Source organism: Sceloporus occidentalis, unplaced genomic scaffold (genome assembly GCF_023333645.1).
Source record: "Sceloporus occidentalis isolate IW3139 unplaced genomic scaffold, rSceOcc1.0.p SCAF_7, whole genome shotgun sequence".
NCBI lineage: Eukaryota > Metazoa > Chordata > Lepidosauria > Squamata > Phrynosomatidae > Sceloporus > Sceloporus occidentalis.
In genome coordinates, this window is record NW_028316987.1 from 20,245,778 (window position 1) to 20,264,936 (window position 19,159).

Here is a 19,159-nt window from a genome sequence, read left to right on the forward strand (position 1 = left end):
GATGCTGCATTTTTCTTCTCTCCTCACTTCCTCCTTTATAACCAAACATGTCTCCCTGGTCTAAACCCATCATCCTGATGAGTACATACATGGATTCCACTCTTCCTATATGCAGAAAGCAGAACACTGGGGAGAAATGAAGGGAGGGTTGAGAGTACCATACTCACTGGAAAAAACAACAATGCAAGGAAAGGTGGAGAGAAGCAGAAAGAGAGGAAGACCACATGCTAGATGGATGGATTCTATTAAGGAGGTCATGGGTATGAATTTGCAGGACCTGAGCAGAGCAGTGGAGCATAGGGAGTCTTGGAGAGGTCTCATCTACAGGGTCGCCATGGGTCGAGATCGACTCGAGGGTAGATAACAACAACAAAAATAATAAACAGCAGAAGAAAGTCAGTGGTGATGGCTGAACAACACACTCAGCTCATTCTTCAGCTTGTGTCACTGAGCAGTGGGATTAGGTAAAACAGGATTAGATAACAGCATTACACAGGAGATAATCTGGCCGGTTTGATCTTCACAAGAGTTCAGTGGTGTGTGAGAGGACTCCTGCTGTGCTTCTTTCCCTGCCCAAGATAAACTCTTATTGAGCTCTTGTGACTTCCATCCTATTCAGGCTTAACATTTTGCCTACCAAATACCTCCTCAGTCAGCAGTGATACCTATGCGCTATCGGAATATCCATTTTGACACATTCTCCTTGTATAGGATTGTATCTGTTTAAGGCCACATAGCTGGGAGCTTGGCGCCATACCCCTTTCTGTCATCCCAAGGCCTGGCTGTGATTGGGCAACTTGGTTCATTGAACAACAGTGATTGGTCGATGTCGGATCCAGACCCATGCATTTGGGTCAACCCTACCTGTGAGCTGTACTTAATAAAGTTGTGGCCTTTTCTCTTCCAAATGTGCGTCCTAGTGTTTCCTTCTGCGACATCTCCCCTTCCCCTGCAATTGGCTGTTAGTAGCTGGAAGAGTGAGAGCCATCATGGCATAGTGGTTTGAGTGTTGTACTGTGACTTTGGAGACCAGGGCTCGATTTCCAGTTTGATAATGAAACTCACTGGGTGATCATGTGCAAATCACATGCTCTCATCCTAAGGGGAAGGCAATGGTAAACCTTCTCTGAACAAATCTTGCCAAGAAAACCCCATGATAGTTTTGCCTTCAGGCTGCCATAAGTCAGAAATGACTTGAAGGCACACAGTAACAAAAACAACAAGATGGAAGAGTCCTTTTGACAGCAAACAGAGGTTTACTTTGGTATAATATGTAAAATTCCCCTCAGCCTAGATTTAATCTCTTTCACTTTTCTAAACATGGGTTAACAAAATCTTGTCATGTCCAAATGCTTCATTACTGGAATGTGCTAATCTCTGAGTTCTTCTGGAACTATTAAGTAAACAATGATGTAAATGGAAACTAGAACCCCGTACTATTATCATGACACCATAAACCACCACAGAGTATAACATTGGCTGATTATGCACACAAGAAAATAGTTGCAGCTGCTAGAGATTTTAGCATTCTAATGTTCTTTACATCACAATATTTTTCTTTTTCCTCCATGGGCCTTATTTATTGCAGATAAATCCTTTTGTGTAATAACAACAGCTTTCATAACAAAACCATGAAATGCATCCTGTACTTTTGGTATGAAAAGGTGTCTCCTTTCAGAATACCTCTGTAACTGGGACAATAGTTACTGATATGTTTTCAAGCCTTTCACCATTGTTAGTGAATTAAAATGGGTTGAATCAGGATAACCCATGTTGGCACCCCCAGGCTGCCTGGCACCCCCCTCCCCAACTAGGTCAATGGTCCCTCATGACTAGATTGGGCCACTGTGGAAAAGAAAGGCCAGCCTCCTTGACACAGATGGCTCATGAACCAGGGTACCTGAATAGACTGTCTCTGTCCTGGGCTGTTTTGTTCTACCTAATGTATTCACAAGTCTCAAAGCGAGTTGAACTACCTTCAGGAATCTGCATGCTCAAGGCCCCCAGAGAGAAGGTTGCCTCAGACTGATCCTATAGGGAGATATGCACAGGCATGCTTACTCTTTTGATGCCCGCACCAGGATCTGAAATGGTGGTAAGTAACGGAAGAGTGGAGGTGGAAGGTCCGGCTTCACAGTTACAGGGAAGTAGGATGGCATTTTTGGGCAGTCTCCTGGAGCCCTTTCTAGGGAAAGCTTGGATCCCTTCTGCAGCTCCGAATCACCAGGTCAATAGTCTATCATGAGTAGTCAATTGGACTGCTGAGGAAGAGAGGCCAGCCTTCTTGCTGCCGTCGCAGAGGGGGACTGGGACCCCCCAAAGGGACCATCCACATCTCATGTTCTTCCCAAAGAGGTCCAGGTACCATTTAGTCATGAAGAGTCCTCCAGGAGTTCACCATAGTGTGTCAACAACGTCCTGTCTGGCCTCCTTGATGCTTCCAGATGGGTGGACCTGGCCTTCCCAGGATCATCAGTCTGTAGGAGTCCTGGTCTACTTGCAGAGAAGGACAGCAGTACTCTCCACACCAGAAGTCAGCCCCTTCCCACCAGTGCATCAGATGACACCCCCTCTGAGTTGCCACCCAGCAGAGTCCACATCCCCCTAGTGTCACTCCTGTGCTGAATAGCATCACTGTTGTGCTGTTGCATTTTAGATATACTTGTTTGGGCTGCATATATTACATAGACCTGTTACAGACTGCCAAAATAAAGCTGCTTCTGGTCTCTTTGGAGGTATGCTATTTAAATGATGCATGGGTCCTAAGAGTCCGGAGGTCGTGCCAAAGCCACCCTCCTTCCTAAGCACTGGAGTGCAGCTCTGGTGCAGCTTCCGGATTCTTAGGATGCATGCATCATTTAAACAGCATACTTCCAAAGAGACCCGAAGCAGCTTTATTTTGGCAGTCTGTAACAGGCCATAGGTTAAGACAAATGCTACAGTACTTATGAAATGGTGGTGGCTGTCCTGTTTACTCAAGTGAGAGCTGAGGCTGTCAGTTAGAAAACATTGGCAAGTGTCTGTACTGACATGAACTAGGACATCAGATCTTTTGAGACCAGCAGCTCTTTTGAAGTCACTGAGGCTACTTTCACTGTGTAATGGACAGGTAGCTGCTTCAGCTTGCAGCCACGTTAATTAATAAAGTATTAATTGCTTGAAAACTGTGTGTTACAGCCATGTTGTTTATTAATGTAAAAGGACCCTTCCTTTACGTTTTATCTTTGGGCTCTGCATACAGACCACAGCATTTTTGTCTGTCTGCAGGATTGACTATATTTTACCTATCCCTCCCATTTTTTATCCCATTCTTCCAGTTTGCTTCCAAAAAAACATTTGCTATTTTATTTTTATCATTGCTCCTATTTTTCCCTAGACTTTTTTGTTCCGCCACTTTCAGTTTGGGTTTAGGGTCACATCTCTGTGTCTTCATCATCTTATCCATGGGTCATTACAAAATCCATGACTTTGACCCTGAAACCTTCCCTTGACGTATACATGAGTATATACAGTAATTGAATTAAGTATGGTCAGCTAAATCTGAAAGAATTCAAAAGAAAGTTGCTGACATCTAATACCCGTGAAACTGATTCAAATAGCCAAAAGTAAATCCTCACATTGTTGGAGACTGTGATTTCCTGGGCTCTTATTTCCCTGTCTTGTAGTCTTTCCCAGGATAAGGGCAATTTGGCTCGGAATACCAAATTATGTTGAATCACAAATCAAGCAGTCGTGCTGAACTATGCTTAATATAATGTTAAGTGTGTGATATTAAATATCTGTTAAATATCTTGCATGTCCAAATGAAAATCTAGTACACAAATATTTCATCTCCTTCTTTTTGCTGGCAGCGAGAGGTGTTTGGCAGTAACCGGAAGGAATGTGAGAACCTAAATCTGAATTTATGGGACTATAAAATCTGGAATTTAGTGTTATTAGAAGAATTAATAAGTCAGCTCAAACTCACAAATGGTCAAAGAGGCAGTGACACTTCTGCAGGTATTTGGTTGTCTTTTATCAGTGTTATGAATCATACAAAGGATGAGCAGGTTGCTCCACTGTCATCTCACAGGGACCTCTGGACAAGTCTGAGCGGATTAAATTCAAAGGTCTCTTGTGATTAACTTTATTCAGATTAAGATCTTCTGCTGATGTAAATTGTTTTCAGACGATGACACAGAGCCATGTTTATTGTTTGTAACTATTTTGCCACGATGCTCTGAATACTTAAAAAACAACATCAACAAATCCACCTAAGTTCCAACTCTATGATTCTATGATTAGTTTGTTGAGTAAGAGAACCTAACATGCATGTCATTGTTGGTTAGAATTGCCTGCCTGTGGAACAGAGCAAAGCCTGGGGCCTGCTTGTATGTTTTTATCAGTAGCATAGTGGAACAAAGAAGGCTTTTAATAGGATAGAGGAGAACAATTTCTAATGTATACACATTAAATGCTGATGAATAGTTGATACTGGAATCCAAAAAGTGTCTGGGGATCAAGATTTTCTTGCTTCTGTGGTTCTGTGTGTATGGACATGTAGAAGTGTCATGATGGAAGATTTTGCCATCAGATATGGCTGGGTGCCATTTTGATTTTGAAGGTGCCATGGTGTTAAAGATCATCCTGTATAGAGTGGGTGGCAGACAAACAAGCAAGCAATCAGATTGATAATCACGTATTTCCAGGCTATGTAAAGTTTAATGAAAATATATATTTATACTAGGATTAAGGGTAGCAACCCTCCCTGGCTACACTTTGGGAAATATAAGCCAAGAGAAGGAACGTATAAGAAAACATACAGCATTCCTTTCTTTTTTCAAACCCAGGAGGAAAGAAGGGCAGATCATTTCAAAAAGGCCAAGCAAAAAGTTTTATACACCACCTCTGGTTCTTTCTTCCATTGAATTCCATTGTAGAAAGAAAGCAAGAAGAAGAAAAAAAGATTATTCCTAGCCACTCAGTTCAGGACATTCTTTGCTCTCTGGCTCTCTGCCCAGATTTCTTGATGCAGCTCCTCCCATTGTATCCACACAGTTCAGGGAACTGGGACTTTCAGTTTCTTTGGCTGTGAATTTCTACTTTTCCTTCACTGGGGAAAAAAAAAGATTGCTCCAGGCTCTTTCTTGTTTATATCCCTTTGGAGATCATACAGCCCTCTTGACAATACTGTTTCCGCCACTAAATTGTGAAAGGTAAGCCTCGGTTTCCCTTTTATCCATTTAAACAATGTTGCTTTTGGAAAAGTGGTGTCTGTTCTCACCAGTAATTGGACAGATCTGCAGTTTTCGCCTAACTCTTGCTGCGTGAGTCTGTTGGCGCAAAGGCAACAGAAGAGTTACAGCCCTTTAACAAGTTTTGTTTGGCATACGCTTTCACAGGCCAAAGCTCACTTTGGCAGAGGCTTCTCCTATGATCCTGTTGAGGTTGGGGGCCAGCCCACAAAACGAATGATGCTTCAGGTTGAGGTCGGAGTCTGACATGAAATCTGGAACAAAATTCAAGCACAGGGGAAACTGGCATCTCTACTTAGCTTGAGCAGAAAATCTCTCAGCTACAGTTGAATCCCTGAAATCTTGATTATTTCTCGATGGATTGCTAGGGCTATGGATGTGAGCAGAGGCCTCTCGAAGATGGAGAAAAGAGGGACAGGACATTCTGAGCTGGCTCTGATGAGATGGTGGTAGTTTCTGTATGTGTGCATCTTTAAGAAGTTTGCTTCCTGGTTTTCTCGAATCTCTCTGGCTCTCATTCCTCTAGTGCAGACCGGCACAACTTGGCACTAGGTAGGGGCCAAAATTAAAGTAGGCTAAACTTCTTCGGGCCGCAGATAGGTTTTAATTAAATATTAATTAATTCATAATATTAATTAATATTAATTATAACTAATTAATATTAATTCCATCCTCCTTCTCCTCTGCCCAGCCCTTTCCTTAGGAGAAAGCCAAGTGGCAGAAGAGCCATGCCTGTCCTTCTCCTCCTCCGCCTGGACTTCTCCTTGGAAGAAGGCCAAGTGACGGAGAAAGCCAAGCAGTGGAGGAGCCTTGCAGGGCAAGTGTTTGCCTGTCTTTCTCCTCCTCCTGCGCATATCCATCTCTTCACGAGGAGGCCAAGCAGCAAAGCAGCCTTGCAGGGTGAGGATTTGCCCTTTCTTCTCCTCCTCCACGTGGCCCTCTCCTGAGGAGGAGACTGAGCAGTGGAGCAGCACTGACATCATTCTACATCTGTACAGACCACCCAAAATCCTTTGGGGGGTCCTTATGTTGTGCAGACCTGCTCTAGTGCTTCTAGAGAGAATACTTTCTGAACTATCATTTAGAATGGCAATGGACTTTCCACACATGGGCTCCATTAGGTTGTTTGTTTTGTTGATTTATTTATTTCATTTTGCTCACCTTGCTAGTGGTCTGAGAGATCGTTTTGCTAGTGATCTTAGATATAATTTTGTGGGTGAGGAAAAGAACGATTCCTTCTTTAGTTTAAACGTAACCACTCCCCCCTTTAAAAACAAGTACAAACAAATGACACCATAATACTAGCAGAAAAGCTCGCAGACCTGGCACAACTACTGAGGAAGATCAAGGAAGAAAGTGCAAAAGCAGGCTTGCGGTTGAATATAAAGAAAACAAAAATAATAACCACAGAGCATCTGCACAAATTCAACCTATATAATGAAAAATTAGAAATAGTAAAAGAGTTCACATACCTGGGATCTACACTGGTGGATAGAAATGGGGACTGCAGCCAGGTTAGAATCATACAAGCCATTGTATTCCCCATTACCATGTATGGATGTGAGTGCTGGACAGTGAAAAAATATAATGGAAGAAGATCAATTCATTTGAAATGTGCTGCTGGAGAAGAGTGCTGAGGATCCTGTGGACAGCGAAAAAGACAAATAAATGGGTCCTGGAGCAGAACAAGGCAGAAATCTCCCTGGAAGCCAAGATGACCAGACTGAGACTGTCGTACTTCACATGATGAGAAAGCACAACTCACTGGAAAAAACAATAATGCTAGGAAAGGTGGCGAAAGAGAGGAAGGCTGGATGCTAGATGGATGGACTCTAGTAAGGAAGTCACAGGTATGTACAAGAACTAAGCAGAGTAGTAGAGGACTGGAGATGTCTCATCCACAGGATTGTCATGGGTTGAGATCGACCCGAGGGCAGTTAACAACAGCAGCAACAACAAACAGACATGGGCAGCATAAGTTATTATGCATAAGCATAATAAAAGTATGCCTTTGTTGCACTGTAAAATTCAGTTTGACAAAAGGCATACTTTTATGACTGTCTCCCTTGAAAAGGAGAATGGAAGATGGCATGCTGAGAGGCATGTCAAACTGTGTGTGTAGAGGCACTCATAGAGGCAGTGCTGGACATTCCTAAAACAACAAAGCAAACAAAAAATAAAGGGAGCTTTCACATTCCACAATTATAAGACTACCGGTACTTTAATTGCAGCAGCAACATCCTATGGAATCTTGGAGATTGTAGTTTGGGAAGGCAGTAGAGCTTTCTGGCTGCAAATTCTAAGTAATCCCACCCCATAAACTACAAATTCCAGGATGCTAAGATGACATGGTGGGTGGAATCATAGAACTATAATTGTGTAATGTGAAAGGGTCATTGTTAAGAAATGGGTGGACAAGTAGAGGTAAAACTGATCACAGGATGTTAACCATGTCATGTACAACTGCCATGAAATCACAGGAACCAGTCCAGGGCCATTGTACAAGAAACACCTTACATAGAACCCTCCTACAACTTCATCAGTCAGCCTCACTGCATTCAGGCCTCCAGCTCCTCCCTAGTACCCTCTGAATTCCATCATTTAGCAACTACAGTCAGCCCTTTTTATCCACAAATTCAAGCATCCTTGGTTTGAAAATATTTTAAAAATATATAAATTCCAAAAAGCAAACACAGATTTTGCCATTTTATATAAGGGACATCATTTTATTGTGCCATTGTATTTATTGAGGTTTGAGCGTTGACAGATTTTGGTATCCATGGGGGATCCTGGAACCAAACCCGAGTGGATACCAAGGGCCCACTGTATAGCTTCTCTGTCTTCACCAGTGTCTTTCTCAGTTTCCTGGTTCTGTGTATATGAAGCATGCTAACTCCTGGTTCAGGTTCAATTGGGTTAATCTAACCAAATTTTCATTGTTTATGTCATATATTTGGAAATCTCACATATTTAGTAATAAAAGTCTATACAGTTGGACCTCCATTTTTGTGGGGGATCCATTCTAGACCTGCCCACAAGAAATTTCAGTAGGTGTTTCTTTCCAGGATGTTCATGGGATAAACTCCTGATCTCCTTCATATGATAAACTCCTATGAATGTTTACCTACATGTTCCTTAGTTGGCTTGGTGGTGGTGCAGGCCATGTATTTATTCTGGTGAATAGTACAAACCAGTCAAAGCACTGGATGGTATTCAGCTGTATCTGTAAAATATTTCTCTCTTATTCCAGCTGGCGTGGTGCAGCGCTTAAGTGTTGGACTATGTGATTCTGGAGACCAGGGTTGACTGTGTGTCCTTCGGCAAGTCAATTTTCTCAGCCTCAGCAGAAGGCAAAGACAAATTCCCTCTGAACATCTCTTGCTAAGAAATCTCTGATAGCTTTTCCTTAGGATCACCATAAATCAGAAATGACTTGAAGACACACAACATTAATATAATTAATAGTCTTGCAGGTAGCACTCATCTTCCTTCATTTTGCATTTCCCCCAAAGATGGCCACCCGAGAGAATTACCTTCGGCGAGACTGGCAGATGGTCCATGGTGTTCCGATGGTCTGCGCATTCTCCTTTGATTGGGACAGGATTGAGAATTTCCAGAGTAGGCCTGATGATATTGTGATATCCACATTTCCAAAATCTGGTGAGTTCTCAGTGTCAGGAACCAGTCAGTTTCCCTTTTAACGATGCCCCAAACCTGCTGTCTGAAGTGGTCATCTCACTTTATCTAACAGTGGGATCACCCCTGGTTAGGGATTACACTTCAGTTCTGCATTACAGGCCAAGACATGCACATTTGATTCAAATTCTTTATTCTTTTATACAGTCTATGGTTTGGAACTAGATATCAGTCACAGTTAAAATAAGTCATGTCGACTTTGATGGCTATACTCTTGCACTAAATTCTGTATTTCGCAGGAAAGCCGACATTTTGCAAGAGAAAAAAGGTCTTGAGAAAAGGCATATCAACAGCATTCATTTTGGCCATTCAAGTGCATTATAAAGAGCAAAACCAGAACTGCGCATCCAGAGCTTTCTGCAAGTACCTTTACTTGTGGGCTTAATGTCTCCTGGTTTTCTTAATTCCTTCCTGTTAACAGTTGCAAACTGCAGGTCTTTCCTCAGGAAGGATGGGAGCTGCAGAAACACCCACCAAGCAGTATTTTATTTTGATTTTAGCATTTCTGCTGTGCTGAAACCATTATAAGCAAGTTGGGTTTGTTAATCGTTTTATAACTTTTAAAAAAATTACAAACCAAAATGTTGTCTCAAAACAGGGAACAGAGAAGTGAAGGCCTGGGGGGGAGGTATTAAGGAAAACATTACCTCCCTCCCATTTTCTCAAACTCTGTTTTTTTAAAGAAAAATATATTTTAAAAAATGATTTTCTTTCATAATGATTAATAAAGTATTTAAGACAAGGTTTTCACATATTTACTATGACCATGCCATTTCTAAAAACAAGGTAACAGGATCAGGTAAGATTAGTTAAGATAACTAATATTTCTACAGAGCATCTCTTACTTGGACCTGCATGAGGCTAGAAGAGAGCCATTGTGGTTCAGTGGCTTGAGCGTTGGACTATCACTCTGGAGATCAGGGTTTGAATCCCTGCTCAGCCATGGAAACCCACTGGGAGACCTTGGGCAAGTCACATTCTCTCAGCTTCAGAGGAAGTCAAAAGCAAATTCTCTCTGAACAAATCTTGCCAAGAAAACCCTGAGATAGGTTCACCTTAGGGATGCCATAAGTCAGAAACGAAGGCAAACAACAACAAAGTAGCTAGAGATGCCAATGCAAAACACCCACTTCCTTCTCTCCTCTCACACCAGGCATGAGAAGAGAAAAAAGCCATTTCCACCCTTTATTTCTCTTTCTGGACTCTTTCTGGAAATCCGTCTCCCAAATCCATCTTGAAATGAGTTGTTTTTAATGACCAAATTCTGAGAAGAGGCAGGGATGTAGCCAGATTTTTGGGAAGGGGGGTCCAGACTAAGTGCCACCATTATAATGGGGTTTGGGTGCGGCAGTGCAGCAGCACACACCATTCATTTTATCTAACGGAAGAGGAGGGTCCGGACCCCAAACCCCCCCCCCCCTTGGCTACCTCCCTGGAAGAGGGATAAAAAAACTGCCCCAAGTGTGTGGATTATAGGATTGCTTGCCCACCTTCATATTTTCTGTTTGAAAAAACAACCCTCCCTTCTTTCTCTGTCTCCTTTTCTTGTTTTGGAAGAGGTACAGAGTTTCCAGCACACTCAGGTCAACTAAAGTGGATATTATTTGCTCTGAACTCCTGTTTTCTTTGCTCTTCTAAGCCACATAGCTGTATTTCTCGACAGGCCATGCCATCACTATTTGAGTTTCTAAATCCAGAAAAGAATGCAAGGAGAGCTGTGTTGACCATAAGACAAATTTCAAAGTCTGTCCTGTGGTCATACTGTTATTAGGCCAGCCAAAAAGGCACCTAAATCCCATTCTGCTGCTTTCCTTTGTTCATTCCTTATATGTTTTTTGGTACAATTTTTCAATTGCCTTTGTTATTAGGCCATTTTCTGACCAACGTCTAATCTGCATGGCAAAAATAATTAGTTTGACACTGCTTTAACTGTTACGGCTCCATCCTATGGAATCCTGAGATTTGCTGTTCAGTGTGGCACCAGAGCTCTCTGATAGAGAAGGAGAAATATCTCAAAATAAATAAACAAATACATACATACATACATACATAAAATATCAAAGTCCCGTAGCATTGAGCCCTGGCAGTTAAAGTGATGTCAAACTGCCCTAAGATACTGTCAGGGTACTTTCAGCCTCTTAGTAACCTTATCTCACATAATTTTCCTTGGGCCCTTTCACATTACACCATTATAGTGCTGTGCATCTCCTTTAACTACCGTGACAACATCCTATGAAATCTTGGGTCTGCAGTTTAGCTAGAGATATTTAGAATTCTCAGCCAGAGAGTTCTAGTGCCTCCCCAAACTACAAAGGCCAGGATTGCATAGGACAGTGATGGCGAACCTATGGCACACGTGCCAGAGGTGGCACTCAGAGCCCTCTCTGTGGGCACATGTGCCGTCGCCCCAGCACAGAGTTTGCCAGAGTTTGTTACTAGAAAGCCAGAGGGACACAGCACTTTGTAATAAATAAGTGGGTTTTGGGTTGTAGTTTGGCACTCGGCCTCCAAAAGGTTCACCATCACTGGCATAGGATGTAGCCATGACAATTAAAGTGGAATCAGAGTGCTATAATTGTGTCAAGTGTCTAGAAAAGTTACTTTTTGAACTATAACTCCAGGGATTCTGGGGCTGTAGTCCAAAAAGGAGCAGTTCTATGTTCTGCACCATCTTGCATTCTGGATCTCCCTGTTGCTCACTTTAAAACTATGCTCTCACCTCTTCCAAAAGCACTGCATTTGTTTCATCCCCTCCTTTCCCTAAACACTCTTGTAATTCCACAAAACCTGTTCCTTCACCATTCAAACCACCTCAGAGTTCCAGAGGTCACCACTCTAAAACAGCTCATCTGGATCCAGTTGAACATCTGGGATGTCTGGAAGGTTGTTGTTGTTGTTGTTGTTTTTAACCAACAAAGTTTGCTCTTTTCTTTGCAGGCACAACTTGGATGAGTGAAATAGTGGACATGATTTTGCATGATGGTGACCCTGACAAATGCAAACGAGATGCCATTTTCAATAAAGTGCCTATGCTAGAATTTGCCGCCCCAGGGAATATGCCAGCAGGTACAACTTAGATCTGTTATTGGTAAAACATGCATTTCAGAGATCAAGGGTGAGCTGATAATTATTAACATGGCCAGGCAGAGGAACAAGAGGCAGCATCGGGCTGATTTGATCCCTGGCAGAGTATCAAAGTTCTCTTTTTCTTACCTCCTCTTTCCTGTCTTAAGGGCCGAGGACATGAAAGCAAGGTCTCCCCCATCAACAAGTTTCTCCACTAAAGTCAGAAATTACAGGCATTCTTTCTAGAGCCTTCTGGTACCTAAAGCATGGGGGGGGGGGGAAGTAGAATCTTTAGTCCGGAGTCAAATATCCCATCCTGAAAAGATGTCATCCTACCCCAAGCCACTCAAGACACTATTTACATCAGATTGAGTTTATTCATCTGGCATATGGTCTTCCTCTCTTTCTAATACCCTTGACCTTTCCTAGCATTTCTGCCTTTTTTAATGAATTGTGCCTTCTCATGATGTGGCCAAAGTATGACAGCCTCAATTTGATAATCTTGACTTTCAAGGAAATTTCAGGCTTGATCTGATCAAGGACGCATTTGTTTTGTCTTTTTGGCTGTCCACAGTATCCTCAGCACTCTTCTCAAGCACTAAATCTCAAATGAGTTGATTTTCTTCTTATTAGAGTTTCACTTATGGTCACCATAAATTGAAAACAACTTGAAGACATACAACAGCAGAAGGCAACTGCCAGCTGGATAGTGTGTGAATATTTGAGATGGACAGACAGATAGAGAGGCTTATGAACAGGAACATCTGAGCTGCTCTGGCCTTATGGTAGAAGGTTGCTTTTCCTTGGGCGATGTTTCACAGACCCTGCAGTTCTGTTCTCTGGCCAGAGCGGAATAACAGAGCTGGATAGTGATAGCACACAGGAATGAGAATCACACCTTATCCTCCCCCAGTTCAAAACCAACTGTTCATGTGCTTACAATTATTTTTCCATGTTGGCTATATGCCTTATCTAGTAACCACCCTTTTGGCTCACCAGGTACAGAACAACTAGCTCAGATGCCATCTCCTCGAGTGGTGAAGACTCATCTCCCAGTCCAACTTCTTCCCAAGTCCTTCTGGGAAAATGGCTGTAAGGTAAACACTTTGGAAAGCATTAAAAAATGGTCAGCAAATAGTTTTGCTGCAGAGCCACTTTGACAAGGAAAGGGGGAGATTTGACGGATCTCAACTCCTCTAGCCATTCTGTTTTCAAAACCCATTATAACCCATTTGGGTAATCACATCCTTCTTTTCCTTCTGGAGTTGGCAAGTGAGGGACTAAGAGGAGCTACTCAGACTGTGTTGTAGTGGTTATTAATTGTTGACCCTTACAGTACACTAATATATAAAAGCCTCAGGATGTCTGGCTCTGACTAGCATGACTCATTGCCATGTTCTTGTTTTACCACAATGTTGTCCTGGAAGGAGCTATTTATGCTTTTTTGTCTGGTGATATCAATAACAAAACATTTAATTGGATGCAGGAGTACCTTTCTGGGCAGTGGGTGGGTGGAGGAAAGAAATCAACAGACTCCTCCATGAGTCCTCCCTAAGGACTTTTAATGACTGATGGAAAACAGGGACGTTGAAGCATCTGGCTATGTCTTTATAGCCAGAATCAGGACCTCCTAGGTGTCTTCCAGAGGTTCTAGAAGGTGATGCCATCATTCTGCATCTGGCTATAAGTGTAGACCAGATGCTCTTCTGATGCAACTCACTCTCCACCAGCCATTAAAGGCTTTGGAAGGGTGCTCCTGGAGGAAGAAGCTGATTTAGAGTGGGGAAGGTGGAGATGTATCATTGTTCTACAACACAGAACTTTGTGATATGTCTCCCAATGTAGGATCTTGGCCAACAGCATAGTATTCTCATGTACTGCTTGATTTGACAGTAAAAAGACATTTCCAAGAGAGATTTCCACAGACAAGGTCTCAAAATCTTCTTAATTTCTCTTAATTGCAATCCCACTTCAGCAGTTGGCTCTCAGTCCTTATCTTCTGTCTTTTAAAGATGATTTTGACTTTGGTTGTCATGCTGGCTTGAACATGGGAAAGAAGCCACCTTATAATGCCAGGCAAGAAATGACATTGCCATCTAATGTCATATTTGCAATAGCAATATAAAAGTTGTAAATAAAGTGTTAAAGATAAGGAACAGGTGAAGCTATCTGTTCTAACTTTTATCACACAGGCTGTGGAAGGACAATAGAACAGAAAAGAGTCAGTCAAGATCTTGTAAACTATAATAGCAGGGAATTTTATCAAATTGCTTTCATAGGTTTAGTGTGGCATTTAGGGATTTTCAGGGGTTCCAAAATCAGGAAGGGTTTATTGATTGTTAGCAAAATCATGAGTGCATCCTACTGTCAAAATATGAGCTAAATTTTTGCGTGTGTAGGTTAATCTAGAAAAACTAGCAGTACAATTTGGATAATCTTTTTTTCCATTCCTTCCACTGAAGATGATATACTTGGCTCGCAATGCAAAAGATGTTGCTGTATCTTTTTACCACTTTGACCTGATGAACAAGCTGCACCCAGAACCTGGCAGCTGGGATGATTATCTGAAGAAATTCATGGCAGGAAGAAGTAAGTTTGGCCATCTATTTGCTACTGCGGGCAATCTGAGGTTTCTGTTCTTTCAGGAAACATAAAGTGATGAGATTACAAGACCGTAGATGATTATTGTGGAGAAAGAGACAGCTTCCCAATTAAAATTGCAGGTAGTTTTCCCCCCTTTTATTCAGTAAATAAAGACGGTTTCTCTTTGCAGACTTAATAGGAAGCTATGTGTCTGGTTGATATCTGTTGAATCTCCCTTTTCCGGAATCCTGAAATCCGAAATGTTCCAAAAACAAAACATTTTTCATTTGTGGTTGAGCTAGTGACATCTTTGCTTTCTGATGGTTCAATATATTCAAACTTTGTTTCATGCACATAATTATTACAAATACTGTATACAGTTACCTTCAAGCTCTGTGTATAAGGTGTATATGAATTGAACATGAATATTTATCACATTTAAAGAGGTTGAAGGTAGACATACTGTTTTGGAGCAGTGAGGCTGAAGTGGAAATGGTCCACTGAGTTTAAATCCAAATGAATCTTTTCTTTCTCAGGTTAAGCTCTGAAGGAGAAAAAGTCTCCTAATTTCAGGCAAAGCTAGCTGTGCACAGGACTGGATGGCTAGCATTTATGATGTCACTGATGGCTAAATGACTTATTATATGGGGTGAAAAGGAAGTCCTGTCCCCGGGAAAAGAGCAGATTTGTAGGGGTAATCCAGGCTGGGACCAAATAGGGAGTTAAAGTCCTCTATACCTCATACAAAGGTCCTGATCTGGATCAGGCTGGCTGTTTGTGAGAGAAAAGTCTTGCATTAATGGCAAATCACATAGTTTATGCAACGTATTGTTTCATCCTAAGAAATGTTAGTTCCCACTTCCAGAAGCAGTTCTGCACTTAAAAATAATTACATTTTAATTCAGATGTTCTGTTTAGAAAATCTGCAGCACACAAAAAATATACAAAGAAGGGCAAGCCTGATGTCTCCATCACTAGATAAGGTTTTAAAAAAATCATTCTTTATTATATCAGAGATATATATTTGTTTGAAATATATAATTTGATGAAGACGAAGGATGCTCTGATTTTATATTACACCTGTCATGTAAATATTAATTATCTAGGTCCAGCCTGTGTGGATTACACATATTAATTCAGATGTAATTCAGAACTATTTAGATGTGATTTAGGGCCTGAACAGACAGACACAAATAAAGGTGCTTTGGGTCACTTTGGAGGTGTGCTGTTTAAATGATGCATGCATCCTAAGAGGCCGGAAGCCGCGACAAAGCCATGCTCCAGTCCTAAGGACTGGAGCACAGTTTTGGCGCAGCTTCTTGCCTCTTAAGATGCATTTAAACAGCATACCTCCAAAGTGACCCAAAGCAGCTTTATTTTGGCTTGTCTGTTTGGGCCCTTAGACCCACAGTTTTCATACAGCAACAAATAGTTATCCAAGAATTTGGTACTTTGTGAATAACCATTTCAACCTTTAGCAGCTCAAATTTTCACCCTGATTTCTGCAATGCTCTCCTCATCCACACTGCAGAAATAATCCGGTTCTACACCACTATAAATGCCTTGACTCTGTGCTATTTATTTATTTATTTAGGTATTTATATCCCGCCCTTCAGCCCTAATGGCTCTCAGGGCGGCTTACAATTATTTTTAATCAGACAGTTCCCTGCCCTCGGGCTTACAATCTAAAAGACACGAAACAAAAGGAGAAGGTAATGGTGGAGGGAAATCAATCAACTACCATTCCTAGAATTCCATAGCACAGAGTCAGGGCAGATAAAGTAGTGTCGAACCAGATTATTTCTGCAGTGCAGATGCAGCTGCTTTTAAAGGCTGAATTGGTCATGCACACTCTGACAGTATGCACAGAAATTAGCTCAGACTGATTTATGAATAAGCAGCTATTGCTGCTGTGCCAAATATTGATCTGGGGTGACTAGCTGATAGCAGTGCAGACTGCAGGTAATTCAGGCTCATAGAAAGCTAATGAAACAAATGTGAACTTTACAGCTATTTTTACCCAAAAATTTTCTACCATCCTTTCACTTCTGAGTATCTGTTTATCCCTCTCAAAATCTAGCCGCTTTTGGGTCCTGGTACAGTCATGTGAAAAGCTGGTGGAATAAGAGGAATGAGCACCCTTTGCTATATCTGTTTTATGAAGACATAAAAGAGGTAAGTGGCACCCTTGCAGGCATTTTGTGAATGAAACAACCAAGGAAAGAAATTTGACATGTGATAGGTGGATATGTGGTCTTTACATGGACTGTATCATGTGATGTTTTCTTGGATGAGACCAAAGGCTCATCTAGTCCAGCTCTTTAGAGGAAATGCCATTGACTCATGGAGTGTCTGAAGACTGTAGGAATACTGACACAATTTCCATATCGTGTTCCATAGGATCCAAAGCGTGAGATTAAGAAAGTCATACATTTCTTGGGAAAGGACCTGACAGAACAAGCTGTGGATCAGATTGTATACAACACCTCCTTTGACAAGATGAAGGACAATCCTGCTACAAATTATAAGATGGTTCCAACTGAAGTGATGGATCACAGAATCTCCCCATTCATGCGTAAAGGTAAAGATTTACATGAATCTCTGATAATTATTCCCCAGAATTGACTTAGACTCTTAAGAGATTTTTATCGATCCATTTCCTGTATTGCTATGTACTGTATATGTATTATCCTACTTGTGAGTATGTATTTTCCCTGGATAATGATTAACCTTCCATTTTGAAGCCAAGCCCTCTCTCCTGTCCATCTGCCTTGGTCCAGGCCTCGGAGGTAGAGAGGAACTGCTGGACCTCTTACCCTTTCCCGCCACCACTCCCTTCTCCTTCTGTGTCATGTCTTTTTAGATTGTAAGCCTGAGGGCAGGGAACTGTCTAACTAAAAAGATTGCATGTACAGCGCTGTGTAAATTTACAGCGCTTCATAAATAAAGGTTAATAATAATAATAATAATAATAATAATGAATCTTTATTAATTTATCACCTGCAAAAAATATCTGAATAGTAGTAAAACCTCCATACGGATGCATTTTTCAGAGTGTTAGAAAGGCTACTAGTCCTTTTCGTTCCCTCTTTCCTTTATAGATCACATCAAAATAATCAAAATGTAATGCCTCTAGTCTGATTAAAACTGGCTTTTGCCAATTACATTTTGTATTTGACTACTATCCAAATTGATATTCTTCTGTCTTCTAGGAACTGCTGGTGATTGGAAAAATTACTTTACTGTGGCTCAGAATGAGGCATTTGATGAAGATTATAAGATGCAAATGTCAGATACAACACTGCAATTCAGAACAGAAGTCTGAAGCTCCCTGTTGCTACGATAGAGTTGCCACTGTTCTCCAGTTTTAATACAGAGCCCATCATTTAGTAAAGACATTGGACTCTTGAGAGTCTCTGCTTTTAATTAGAGAGGGGAAAAAGTTCCTCATATGAATGATTGTGGAATACATGTATAAGACTGTAAAGCTCTCCCTTCCTCAGTACAAATGGTACAGTTATGTAGTACTAATTAAGATGATAAAACTGTATGTAATTTCGGGAATATTGTATGTACATAAAGTACAGATTTTGAAGTGAAGTATGCTGAGTTCCGATACCAGCTGCACAAAAACATACTGTCCACATCAAAACTTTTTAAGAAGACAGAAGCAATACGATCATCTGTTGTGTAAAAGGTTGTGCTGTTATTCTTCTTAAACACACCCAACTTTTCTGATTTTAAAAAAGACAATAAGGTCAAGGAAAACGCAAGGAGGCATAATGTTGGGGTGACAGAATCCACAGAGGTGCGTGAACCCAACACATAGCAACTGGTTGCTAAATGAAAATTACAGCATCACAGAATCATAAAGTTGGAAGAGACCACACATACCACCCTTTCCTAGAACACTTTCCTTTAAATAAATAGATTTTGACCAGTTTGGCAATACTTGAATTTCTGCCACCAGTTTGTCTACAACCCCCAAAATGTTCGGATGTGAGTTATAATCCCACTAATCTACCTTGAAATAATAACCTTTTTGGGTTGAAACTGGGACAGCTAGGACTGTTTTGTATAAATCATCGATTAGCAACAGATGAAAAAAATCTATTAACGCGGGAGGGCTTTTCTCTAATATATACATTTGCGGCTTTGACTTTTGTGGATTTGATTGTTCAAGGATTTTATTAATATGTTCCTGCTAGGAATATCTATGCCCTCCAGTGCAACTCTATGGCCAACTTTAATCAAAAGTTGCATTGAAGGACCTAGAGATTCCTAGAGAGAACACTCTGCTAGGCCTTGGTAGCTCCTCCAGCGCAATTCTATGGTCAATGTCTGGCGGATGTTGACCACAGAGTTATACCGGAGGACTTAGAGATTCCTAGAGAGGTGTTCTCTCAGGTTTTTGGTATTTGTGGTTATCCCACATTCACAGGGGTCCTGTGCCCCTAACCTCAGTGATGAAGTATAATGTCCCCAATACAGGAGGCCCTTGTTATCCGCTGGGGTTTGGTTCCAGGTTAACAAAATCTGTGGAGGCTGAAGCTCCAAAACACACTGCAGAAATCATCCAG

General features: G+C 41.4%; 1 protein-coding gene across 2 annotated transcripts; it reads left to right on the forward strand.

Moving 5' to 3' along the window:
• Nucleotides 1–5,045: 5,045 nt before the first annotated feature.
• Nucleotides 5,046–18,528, forward strand: LOC149309377 (sulfotransferase 1B1-like). 2 transcript variants are annotated; one of them, XM_089532315.1, is made up of 8 exons: nucleotides 5,046–5,195; nucleotides 8,485–8,894; nucleotides 11,868–11,996; nucleotides 12,996–13,093; nucleotides 14,459–14,585; nucleotides 16,660–16,754; nucleotides 16,980–17,160; nucleotides 17,792–18,528. In XM_089532315.1, the coding sequence occupies exons 2-8, from the start codon at nucleotides 8,747–8,749 to the stop codon at nucleotides 17,902–17,904; spliced, it is 891 nt and encodes a 296-aa protein (XP_089388441.1). In that variant the 5' UTR covers nucleotides 5,046–5,195; nucleotides 8,485–8,746; the 3' UTR covers nucleotides 17,905–18,528. The 2 variants fall into 2 exon arrangements, with proteins under 2 accessions (XP_089388441.1, XP_089388440.1); XM_089532314.1 differs by having other exon boundaries at nucleotides 8,747–8,894.
• Nucleotides 18,529–19,159: the final 631 nt, after the last annotated feature.

What these genes read in the sequence shown, in the direction of transcription:
- LOC149309377 (XM_089532315.1), top strand. Translation starts at nt 8,747, where the DNA reads ATGGCCACCCGAGAGAATTACCTTCGGCGAGACTGGCAGATGGTCCAT. An exon ending in CCCAGGGAATATGCCAGCAG is followed by an intron (nt 11,997 to 12,995) that starts GTACAACTTAGA and finishes TTGGCTCACCAG; the next exon opens with GTACAGAACAACTAGCTCAG. An exon ending in GAAATTCATGGCAGGAAGAA is followed by an intron (nt 14,586 to 16,659) that starts GTAAGTTTGGCC and finishes CTCAAAATCTAG; the next exon opens with CCGCTTTTGGGTCCTGGTAC.